Source organism: Odontomachus brunneus, unplaced genomic scaffold (assembly GCF_010583005.1).
Source record: "Odontomachus brunneus isolate Ranch 3 - 2012 unplaced genomic scaffold, Obru_v1 Obru_scaffold_057, whole genome shotgun sequence".
In the NCBI taxonomy this organism is placed as follows: Eukaryota; Metazoa; Arthropoda; class Insecta; order Hymenoptera; family Formicidae; genus Odontomachus; species Odontomachus brunneus.
In genome coordinates this window covers 1,338,324-1,349,401 of record NW_022639507.1, presented here as the reverse complement: position 1 = coordinate 1,349,401, position 11,078 = coordinate 1,338,324, and the positions used below count along the sequence as shown (strand labels likewise).

Below are 11,078 nucleotides of genomic sequence, written 5' to 3'. Positions count from 1 at the left end.
ATATATATATATATATATATATATATATATATATATATATATATATATATATGTATATATGAAATATATTCTTAAATAAATGTAATATAAAAGAAATATTATAATAAGTTCTTATAACATCACAACTCAAATATTAAAAACCAATAAGAACCAACGTGAGAATTTGTGTACAAGATAACAAAAATTTCCAATTTCAGTTATGAAACATGAACAGTTCTAAAGTGATGAATTTGTTACAAATGCTGTAAATAAAATATGAAATTTTTGAGTAAATTATTCTTGGATTGGCTTTTAATCAATAATTCTGATTAAATATATGTTCTCTTACATAAATTGGAGCATTTAAACAATGTTGCTCCTGAGCCAATTGCACCAGCATACCAAATGATGTACACAGTTGAGAAGTATATAGAGCTAGTTTCTCTGACAAAGTGGTGGATGCTAAACTTCTCCTGTATTTTTGTAATGGTTCAAGTATCTCCAGTATTGAAGAACCAAGTTCCTATAAAAAAAATTATATTTAGACTGGAAAACAAAGCTTAAGATTTTGATTCTACTTCATCTTATATTTCACCTTGATATTTTGAAAATCTTCTATCTGATTTGCTGTACTCATTTCTTTAACATAGTCCAAACAATCCTGAAGTCTTTGCTTCAGTGGCAAACATTCTAAATCCTCAAGAGCTCTCAAAGCTAACGCAAATTTATTAAGCAATGATTCAGTTGTATTATTAGTATTATGTTCAAGTTTACAATCATCGATTTGTTTGATCTAAAAAAAGAAAAGAATTGAGGAGAAAGTTTACTTCAAATAAAATATTATATATAAATATGATATTGTGACTTTCTCATTACATACAAGTTCTTCAATATCTTTCAACAGAGAAATATGTTTTGTGGTCACTGTTGTATCAGCAAAATTTACATTGACTTCTTCATATTCACAATTATCATCACTCGTCAAATTTTTGAACCTCTGAGTTAAAGACTGTAGTTGTCCAGAAAACATTGATTTTGCAATTAAAACTTCTGATGGATTAATTGAGACATTAATTAATAATAACCGTAGTCTATTTATCTGAAACAAAAATAACGACAAAATATTTATTCCTATTTAATTACAAATAATTATTGTTATAATTTTTACATTATATTTTGCAATGTGTAGAATATAACATAATGCTGTTATATATTTTTTACCTGAAATTTATCCTGACAAGAATATTATAATTATCAAATTAGTTAAGAGGAGCAAGTTTGATTACCTGCTGTTGCAAAGATTCCGATATCTTCCTCATTTGCTTAGTCTTCAGCTCCATGTTATTTTATAATTCTATAACTTCTTCGCGTGAAACTTCAAAATTCATACGTTTCAACGGTAAATATAAACAAAGCAAACTTAGTAACTAACCAGACATGGCAACCAACATCCGGCGCTAGTGATGGGAACGCAGCTCCATGGGAATAGTCTACGAGGATCTGCTCCACGATCTTTTACATTTTCGGAATTTGTTCAAGCTATAACCGCGTTGGAAGGTGCCAAAATCATTTAAAATCTTTCAAGTCTATTTCGATTAAAAATACACAGTATAATTTTCTCTTAATTATTTTTATTCATAGCGAATAGTATCATGCAACTTGTGTGTTGATTTCGATAGTCGTCCATTTCTTTTTGGCGGCTGACATTTCAAAATAAATGCTTTTAGGTTATACTCGGGGTTACGACTCGCGAAGAAATGTTTTCCAGGAACAAAAAGATCGAGACGAAAATCGACGTGTTGTTGGACGAACCGTTGACCAGTGAATCGTACACAAAAGTAGTGATCGAACTCCTGAAGTACGTTCTGTACCAAAAGCAGCAAATACCGTTCGCGTACGAGGCACTGGTTCAGTTCCAGACGAGCATAAGGACGACAGATAGAAACGCGGTGGCCATCAAGACTTTAACGAATACATTAAAGAGTGTCTCAGATAATTTGTTCTCGCAATTTTTTCTCGAGGACTGCGACGTGAGGGAAGTTGCCATATTAGTTGGTGCTACAGTATCGTCACCAAAATTATGCATCAGGATAGAGCTTCCCTCGTATATTCTCAACAGCAAACAGCACAAAGAGTGTCAGCATTCTTCGCGAAAACCCCTTATAAAACTCATGAGGTTAATAATAAGGATATATACAATTGAATATTATAGTATTATATTCATATAAAATTTATATCTAATTTATATCTGTGAAATTTTTCATTTGTAGATCTATGCTGGAGTGTGACGAGTTTCAGGAGGCTATGAGTATACCTTCAAGTGTAACAAACACCTTTATTATGCTGAAGAAAAGAGACAATAACCCAGTATCAGACTTCTTTATACCTAAACCACAATATATATTGCCTACACAAAGCACAAGTTGTTTCAACATTAGACTGTGTCAGAATGATCAAGTGGACACACAGTGTACTTGCAGAACTCTTGTTAAAGTATATCATGACTCATGCAAGATTCATGCAGCAGAAGACAACCATGAAGATAACATGCAGTATATTCAACGCGATACTTCCACTCAATGCTCATATCGATGGTATCAATCCAAGCAAATCATAAAGGGATTTAAATATCATTCGTGACCAGACATATAAGTATACCATATAACAATTGTAGTTGAAATTTCATATTGTTGCTTAGGACACAAGTAGACAATTTTTCTACTTTAGAACAATAACTGGATCAATGTCAAATTTATTTTATAATCGTATAATCAGATAGTATTAGATATTTTAACATATTTAATTGTGCACTTGTTATTGTACACAATGACGTATCAGAGTGACAAACACGATCTGGTCACTATAAAATGCTACGAGGTCGTGTGATAGAAATTTCCATTTATTATCAAGAAACCGACGTAGTTTGTATTTTTTTTTACTCGCACATGTAAACATAATGTATGTGATAAGTCTTATGAGCGATACAACTATTATGTATCGGCTTATATAATCAGTATCGCAATGCAATTATGAAATCATAGAATATTTTATTGATGTCTGATTAATATTACCCCTTGTCCACAACTTTGCTTTAATCTTTAAGCCATAAGATATTGATCAACCACAGTTGATTATTTTTAAAATAATCGATTGTGGTTGGTCAATTTCTTACAGCTTAATGATTAAAGCAAGGTTGTGGACAAGAGGTTAGTTACTCATACAAAATTTTTTAGAAAAAATATTGCCAATTTTTATATAAGCAGAATTTTGTAAAAATGTGACATTTTTTAAATTGAATACACAATTATAATTGTTAAACGTTTTTATTATATTGAATTGTACTTAATCATTATACCACCGATATGTGTTATCTAGTTATATAGTTTATTAAAAACGCAAGAAACATGCGATCATTCAAACGAATATGATAAGCGCGTGGTAGTTCGCATATTATTATCATCATGCAGATAATCCCTACCAGAGGAAGAATACGATATTCTTGGAGAGGGGTATTACATATTTTAACAACATGCGAAGATACTGACAGCAAAAAAAGATTATATCGAATCTTGTATGTACACGCGAAGAAAGTCTTCCAATATTGTACTGAAATGGCTGCTTTGAAATTCTTAACATCGGAGCAGAAGCAATTCTGGGAAGAGAATGGTTATATTAAATTAACGAATGTGTATTCTTCGAAGGAAATAAACGAGATATCAGACGCTTATAATGATTTGTTCGAGAGAAAGCGTCGCGAAAATCTGGCGGGCTTGGAATCAGCTTGGGTCGGCGAAGAGATGAAGAAAGCAGCTGGATATATCGATTACACTGTAAGTGAAAATTATTTATTTCGCAAACTAAGTGCATGCATGCATGTGTATTAATTAATAACCTATGTGATCAAGTAACAATTTAGTGATTGAAAAAGAAAACTTATAGTTAAGCTTGAAGAATATTTAGATTTTGAGACGTTTTACGCTTTGATTCCCAAAGTATCTCCTTAAACAATATCTTTGAAATATCTTATATCATATGATATCTTTGAAAATAAGAATATTTTTATTTATCTCTATATTATTTAATAGAGCGATCTTAAAGCTATCTATTGATATATATAGTTTATTTACAGTCTGTTTAATAAGAGTATGATCGACATCATTTTTAAACTATTATAAAAAAATGTAAAAAGTTACATATGTATTCAATCAGCATTATAATTTATACGCTTTTATATTAATAAATTGTCTACACACAATCACCGGCGTTGTCAATTATTGCTTGACATTTTCGAGGCATATTTTTTATTAATTTTACAACATACTTTCAAGATAAAGATTACCATATCGAACAAATCTGTTGAGATAGTTGTTTCACCGTGTATACTTTTTTCCACGTAGCTTCATCTTCATACGTAAACATTTTCTTTGATCTAAACATTTCTCATAGTATCCATATAATATTCCATTTGTATCTGGTGACTGTGATAGTCAGTTTAATGTTTCGATGTTATTTTCTTCTTCCCATTGGCAGCAAAGACGATTTCGATGTTTTGGATCGTTGTTCTCTTGAAAAATCTAACCTTGACTTTTGTTTCGAAACTATTTTTCAGCAGATAATATTAATGCTTTCTGATAAATTTTAATCATTTTTTGACATCCAAATTCTCTATAAATAGAGATAAAGTTCCAATTAGTTTGAAAAGCAGTTCTAGATATGCACTTTGGCCGGATGTTTCACGGTCCCCTGGAGAAATTTGCTTATAGGAGGTAGATCAAATCCGACTGATAGTATTTCGTGACCAAAAAAAAGAGTATTCATAAAAAAATACAAAAAAACTCTTCCAATCGCGAGTAATATTTTCATGCACCTAAGTGATTCTTTCTATGACATGTTTTTTGAGAGAATCGGTTTCTTCATTCGATTTGAGCCTAGAAGCTTGTGAGTTCGAATACTCTCAAGTGATAAAATAATATCATTTCTTTTTTTAATTTGACTTGTCCCTGACGCAGCGATATAATAAAGGATTTGTAGAAAATAATTATATAATCTGTTTATTCTTTTTTTTCAATGTTTTCCATGTCTTACTGCGATCTGACAGATAATCAAGAGTGTTTATTGTTTCATATCGCTTTATCCACTTGTTTACAAATGCTTTTGACTTTTTTATATATTTTGTAGCCGCTTCCCGCGATATTTTCGATATTTTCAAATGTGTAAAAAAAACTTTGAATCTTTTGGCACATACAGCACTTATCATTAAACACATTGTTCTTTTACGAAGATCGGATGATTGAGAGCCTTTGTAAGAGAAAATTCACACTTTAACAAAAAAGTAGAAAACAGAAAAACAAAAGAAAGTCAATCAAAACTTACGCTAATAGAAACTATAGTTCGTCACAGAAAAGAAAAGCTCTTCTAGCTGCTCGTTCAAAAATTTTCGATATAACGGTTTTCGATTCAACAGTTTCAAGAAGTTTGCCCATTTTTATTAAACAGGCTGTATCTTGGGGGAAAAAAAACCGAACTTTCATTTCAAAATTTTTTCAATTTCCAAATTTTTTATAATAAAACCTTAATTCTTTCTAAAGTTACTTTTCAAATCAAACTTTTAAAACATATCATACTATTCGATATCTCTTTTAAAACAAAATATTAAATTTAATCGTGAATTCATTAAATTTATTAAAATAAAATTTTAAATATTTAAAATTATTTTAATTTCTTAATATGATTTTTTTATATATTCATGTTATATTTATATTATATTTATTTATTTATTATATTTAAACGATTGAAGATGGAAATTAAATCAAAGTAAAATATATTAAATTTATTAAAATAACACTGTTAAAAAATAGCACAAACTAAACAATCTAAATTTTTTTTTACTTTTTGTTTTAATATAAATATATTAAATTATTATATTATTATATTATTATAAACTAGGGAAATGCATTACGCATACCTGCAGCCCTCGGGGGAGGGACGGGAGAGCCGCGGGTTATGTGGGACTCTCCTCTGCAGTAGCGCGGAGGCCTACTCATTGAAACCCTGGCAGGTTCGCCCTCAGTGCTCTAGTAGGAGACGCCCCGGGAACCGCTCTTGCATTACTTCCGGGGCAAAACGATCTAAGCTCAAAGCTCTAAGCTTAAAAAATATTTCAGAGTCCTATTATAATTGAGACCGACACAGAAATAGACACAGCAAGCTTTTTTCTCAAGGATACACAGATTATACATTTTCTTTATTATTATCTTATCTTTATTTCCTAGGTGAAGTCTATTCACAATCTGCAAATGCATAGCGCGGTCTTCACTCGAACTATCACGCATCCAAATCTATTGGACGCCCTTGAAGATATCATGGACACACCGGACATCCTGTTGCATCACACGAAAGCGCACGTAAAACCGCCGGAGAAAGGCGCGCCTTACCTGATGCATCAGGACTACCACTATTTTCCTCACAAGAAACACACGATGCTGGCGGTGTTTCTACACTTGGACGACACGACGCCGGAGAATGGCGGTTTAGCGGTGTATCCTGGCAGCCACAAGCTCGGCCCATTAACAGACCATGGCTTGACCGATGAGAAAGGCGATCAATATCATTACGTCAACCCCGAGGAATATCCTTTATCGAAAGCTATACCGGTGTCGGCCAAGAAAGGAGATATCATTGTCTTCTCTTACTTATTGCTTCACGGCTCGTACTTAAATTTGTCGTCCAAGAGCCGACGTATGTTCCTGATGCAAGTACGAGCCGCCGACGACGAGCCGACCAAGGACGTGCACAAGTCTCATTGCCAAGGCCTGGTGCTTCGCGGGAGAAACGTTTACAGAGAGGCGACGATGGCCAGCCGATTTTCGCATTAATCGGATCACGGTAAACCATGATCCGCTAAGTGCGAATATTTGCTCTACCTATTTCAACCTGGTTATAAGGAAAGCGCGAGAAAAATCAAGAGAGTGAATCTAAACAAGTTTCTTCGTTTATGAATGAGACTGAACGCAGCGCGATGATATTTTGTTCTTGATATTTGAAGCTTCACATTGAGTGCAGAGAAATGCTTGATCTGAGGTTTGTTCTTTCGCTCTGCACTGCTGCACTGGTGCAACAAGTTAGAGTGAGACAAATATATATTTGTTTCACTCTAACTTATTGCACCAGCGCAGCAGTGCAGAGCGAAAGAACAAACCTCTGGTTTCCGGATTGAGTTGCAGGTTGTTTTTTCCTGAAGAACCTAGTAAATACTAACTATCAATAACATAACATCAACCTCTTATTATTTTCCATTAAACAATGTAAATACAAAATAAGGCGTGTGTTACATAATCGTTGAGTAGGAAATTATAATATTGATATAATGTTGCTGTTAATTAATGTTTACTAGAAAGTAGATTAAAATATTCAGGAAAATCTACAAAGGACACTGCACCAATCCGGAGTTCAAATCGAGGATTTTTATTCCGTGCGTTCCCTGCAGTTATTCTTCTCTCTCTTTTCCAGCTTTATTCTGACTCTGCATGGGAGACATGAATCGTTACGTTTCGTAGAATCTCGAAAATACGAACTTTCAGGAGTCTGAAATCGTTGACTGTTATAAATCGTACGAATAGTATCACGAATCCCATTGTTCAGTTCCAGATCATTAACCACGACATAATCTTGAAACAGCACGAAAAGTCAATGAACGTGTATCTGACGAACCGTCTCACCATGCACTCTTACTACCAACGCGTGAAAGATTTTGCATACGTCGTGTTTATTGAGAATATAAAGGCTTACTTAATATTGCAAGATGACGCATTCTCTTCAGAAGAATCTTAGCAAACATAACATTATATGTAACATATATGTTAGTTATAATTTCCTATTCAACAATGTAACTGTTGTTATATAACATACGTGTTATATAACAATTACATTGTTGAGTAGGAAATTAAAACTAATATGTACATTACATATAACGTTGTATTCGCTGGGATTCATGTAATTAAAAATCCGCAGAACGTGATTTACGAAACGAAACAGGCATACTTGCTTTGCAACTCAGGCATATGTCTCTTCGATATCTTCATGAAAAGCAACATCAAATCTACACTAAACTTTGTGTATCCTTTTTTCATATCATTCATTGCGTACAATATTATTGTTGACAGACAAAAATTAAAGAGCAATGCAGGAACCATGATTCTCATAGAGTTGTGAAGCTATATAAATATCAATCTCTATTTCTCTTTAATTGTGCTATATGGAAAAGTCTTCTCATGAATACACGAATTCGATATTGTACTTTGTTATTATTACTTGCATCCTGATATCATAGCCATCCCTCCCGCACATGAAGAACAGCATCAACTGCACAGCACCGAACATGTAAGACAAAAAGCACGCGGTAAAGTAAAATTCGCAGTGATTTTCGTAGACATAGTTAACAAAGTTAAAACGAGACACATATATGTTTTCTCACTTTAACTTATTGCACTAGTGCAGTAGTGCAGCGCAAAAGAACAGGCCTATAGTAAGAATAGACTGAGCATAAGGCGTGAAACCTGAAGATTAGGTAAAGAGAAACGGAAGGTGGGCCGTGTATCTTTCTCTCTCATTCTTTCCTAGTTAGAAAGGGAAAGCTACATGGCACTTGCTATCTGTCCTTTTCTACCTGATCTTTACTACCAAATAGAGGACACACTCAATCTATTTTTACTGTCTATGGGGAGGAAGATAGCAAGGGATTGTGCTGAAATGCGGGGAGCGATTGTGAAACTAAGAGGTATATTCTATAACTTTTAACGACATTGTTATGTATCATTGCGCAGATTTTTTGTATTATGAAATAACTGCGCAGTGATACATAACGACATCATTAAACGTTATAGAATAGATCTCTAAGTTTCATTTCTTACGATAGGACGCATGTTCAGTACCGTGTGATGCAACGACTTAGCGATCACTGGCAAATAGTAAATGTAACAAAATAATAAGTATTCTATTGTAAAGAAATTAATAATAAAAATACAATAATAATAATAAAGAGAAATTAATAATAAAAAAGAGATATTATGTAATATTTTATACATATTTGTATATAGTAAATGCAGCATATATATGTATTTGCAAGTTAAAATAATCTAGCCTTTTTGTCTTAATTAGCTAATACGTAATGCTCCTTGGAAACGTTATTTACGCCCGCTACGTTTTCGCACCTTACAATATTAATTTGCAAAGGTTACGCACATGTCTTTTTCTCACAGTTTCTCTTACATAAAACTTTATACGTATCTACGTGTATATCAATACACAGTAACAGCCAATCAGACTTAGACACTTTACCTCGTCGCACTGTCCCGCAGTGACTATTCCGCAACATTATGCTCTGTCCCTATATTCCTATGTCTATGCATTTACGGAGAGAGTGAAAAAAGAGTAGCATTGACGTATCATGCAACATTCGTTATTCAATATAAACGTCAAACATTATATCGATGTTATAATTTCGCATCCAACTCTCAGGAGAGAAAAAGAGAGAGAGAAAGAGAGAGAAGTGGCAACTTCTAAATGGCATTTTAAAAATGTTCAAGAACGCCTAAAAGACGTCTGAAAATGTGGGATGTCTTTTGGGTGTCTTTAAGACACCTGTTAGAAGGTTATATTACTGAAAAATTGAAATTGGAGAGTAAATAAAGTGTAAACAAAGTAACGGAAGCGGATACGCTTGTTTTATGTTTCGATATTTCAATTTACGCTTTGTAAGCGCTTCACTTACACTTCCGTCACTCTTCGTTTACACTTTATTTACTCTTCAATTTCAATTTTCGCCAGGGTTAAACTACTCCTGGGTACTCGCATCATCCATCTTTTTTAATAACGTCAGAAGCAAGAAAACGCATGCTAAAAATTCTTGCGAAATACATCGAGATAAAAAATATATCCACAAAATGACATTTGCGATCGATTAAGCACTAAAATATTTCGTACACTTTTTTTTTGTTCTAACACTCAGTAAATAATCATAAAACTAATATGACAAAACTTTTCTTTGTTCTAACACTCAATAAATAATCATAAAACTAATATGACAAAAAAATTTTTTTTTATTTAACTTTTAGAATTCTAATGTAAATTCATGAAGGTTGTTTCCTAAATAACGTTAACATTCACAAGATTCTTAGTGACGCTTTCACCTTGAGAGCTAAATCTATTAATCTGCTATATAATGAAATAAAAATTTTATGCTATTTATTTTAATATAATTTGCAATATTCTACGCAATGTGTTTATATACGTGAAAAAAGACTATGTATACATCGCATATGTAAATAGACGCGTATAGATGTAATCTCTTAAAATCTACGGCATAACCCTGATTTAAATTTCATATTCTTACCAACTTAACTTTTTTTAGCGCGTGAATCGAAAGTTTTCACTAGTTCGTGGGTGATTCAAGATTAAAATCGATTAGAGTCGAAAATGACTCTAGTGTGTCAGATTAAAGCGCCTAAAATATGTATACTGTGTGAGAGTTAATGTTGATGAATTATTTTAACTTATATAAAAGAAGTTAATACGTTAAAGTTAACGCATTTTGAAATAAATAATTTAGGTAAAAGTTGATTCATTTAAAATTAATTAAGTATAAAAAATTAATAATTTGTTAACTTAACTTTTACTTGGTTAAGGTCTCCTGGATACTCGTATCGTCTATGTCTTCTTAATAACGTCAGAATTTAGGAAGCGCGTGTTAAAAATTCTTGCGACATACGTTAAGATAAAACGATATATTCACAAAATGACACAATCAATTAAACACACCTCTAAAATATTCCGAACACTTTTCCTTTGCTTTAACAATCAATAAATAACCATAAAATTAACGTGACATGTAATTTTCTTGTTTAACCTAATTTTGAGAATAACCCTAGGACATCTCTTGGAGATCTTGCGCTTTGTGACTATTGCTTTGTATAATTAACTTTTAATTCTAACAAGTTAATTCAATTTGAATTTTGTTTTTGTTAAAACTGTCACTCTCTCTCTCTCTCTCTCTCTCTCTCTCTCTCTCTCTCTCTCTCTCTCTCTCTCTCTCTTTCTACCTT

The 11,078-nt window shown here is 32.6% G+C and overlaps 3 protein-coding genes across 4 annotated transcripts in view; 2 read left to right on the top strand and 1 right to left on the bottom strand.

The window, feature by feature from the left end:
- Positions 1–1,448, bottom strand: part of LOC116845762 — an 8,875-nt gene extending 7,427 nt beyond the window's left edge. Inside the window, exons 1-4 of one of the 2 annotated variants that reach the window (XM_032818822.1) lie at positions 1,266–1,448; positions 860–1,078; positions 575–772; positions 329–502 (exon numbers count right to left, since the gene is read on the bottom strand). In XM_032818822.1, coding sequence (XP_032674713.1) covers positions 329–502; positions 575–772; positions 860–1,078; positions 1,266–1,319 — 645 coding nt within the window. In that variant the 5' untranslated portion in view covers positions 1,320–1,448. Of the gene's footprint in view, positions 1–328; positions 503–574; positions 773–859; positions 1,079–1,200 lie in introns of both variants that reach the window. The other variant, XM_032818823.1, reaches the window with a different exon arrangement.
- On the top strand, positions 1,377–3,145 carry LOC116845766 (MAD2L1-binding protein). The gene is made up of 3 exons (XM_032818826.1): positions 1,377–1,536; positions 1,707–2,155; positions 2,250–3,145. The coding sequence occupies exons 2-3, from the start codon at positions 1,737–1,739 to the stop codon at positions 2,617–2,619; spliced, it is 789 nt and encodes a 262-aa protein (XP_032674717.1). The 5' UTR covers positions 1,377–1,536; positions 1,707–1,736; the 3' UTR covers positions 2,620–3,145.
- A 66-nt stretch (positions 3,146–3,211) lies between these two features.
- Positions 3,212–7,126, top strand: LOC116845765 (probable alpha-ketoglutarate-dependent hypophosphite dioxygenase). Its single transcript, XM_032818825.1, has 2 exons — positions 3,212–3,809; positions 6,252–7,126. The coding sequence occupies exons 1-2, from the start codon at positions 3,441–3,443 to the stop codon at positions 6,852–6,854; spliced, it is 972 nt and encodes a 323-aa protein (XP_032674716.1). The 5' UTR covers positions 3,212–3,440; the 3' UTR covers positions 6,855–7,126.
- The last annotated feature ends 3,952 nt before the right edge of the window (positions 7,127–11,078 follow it).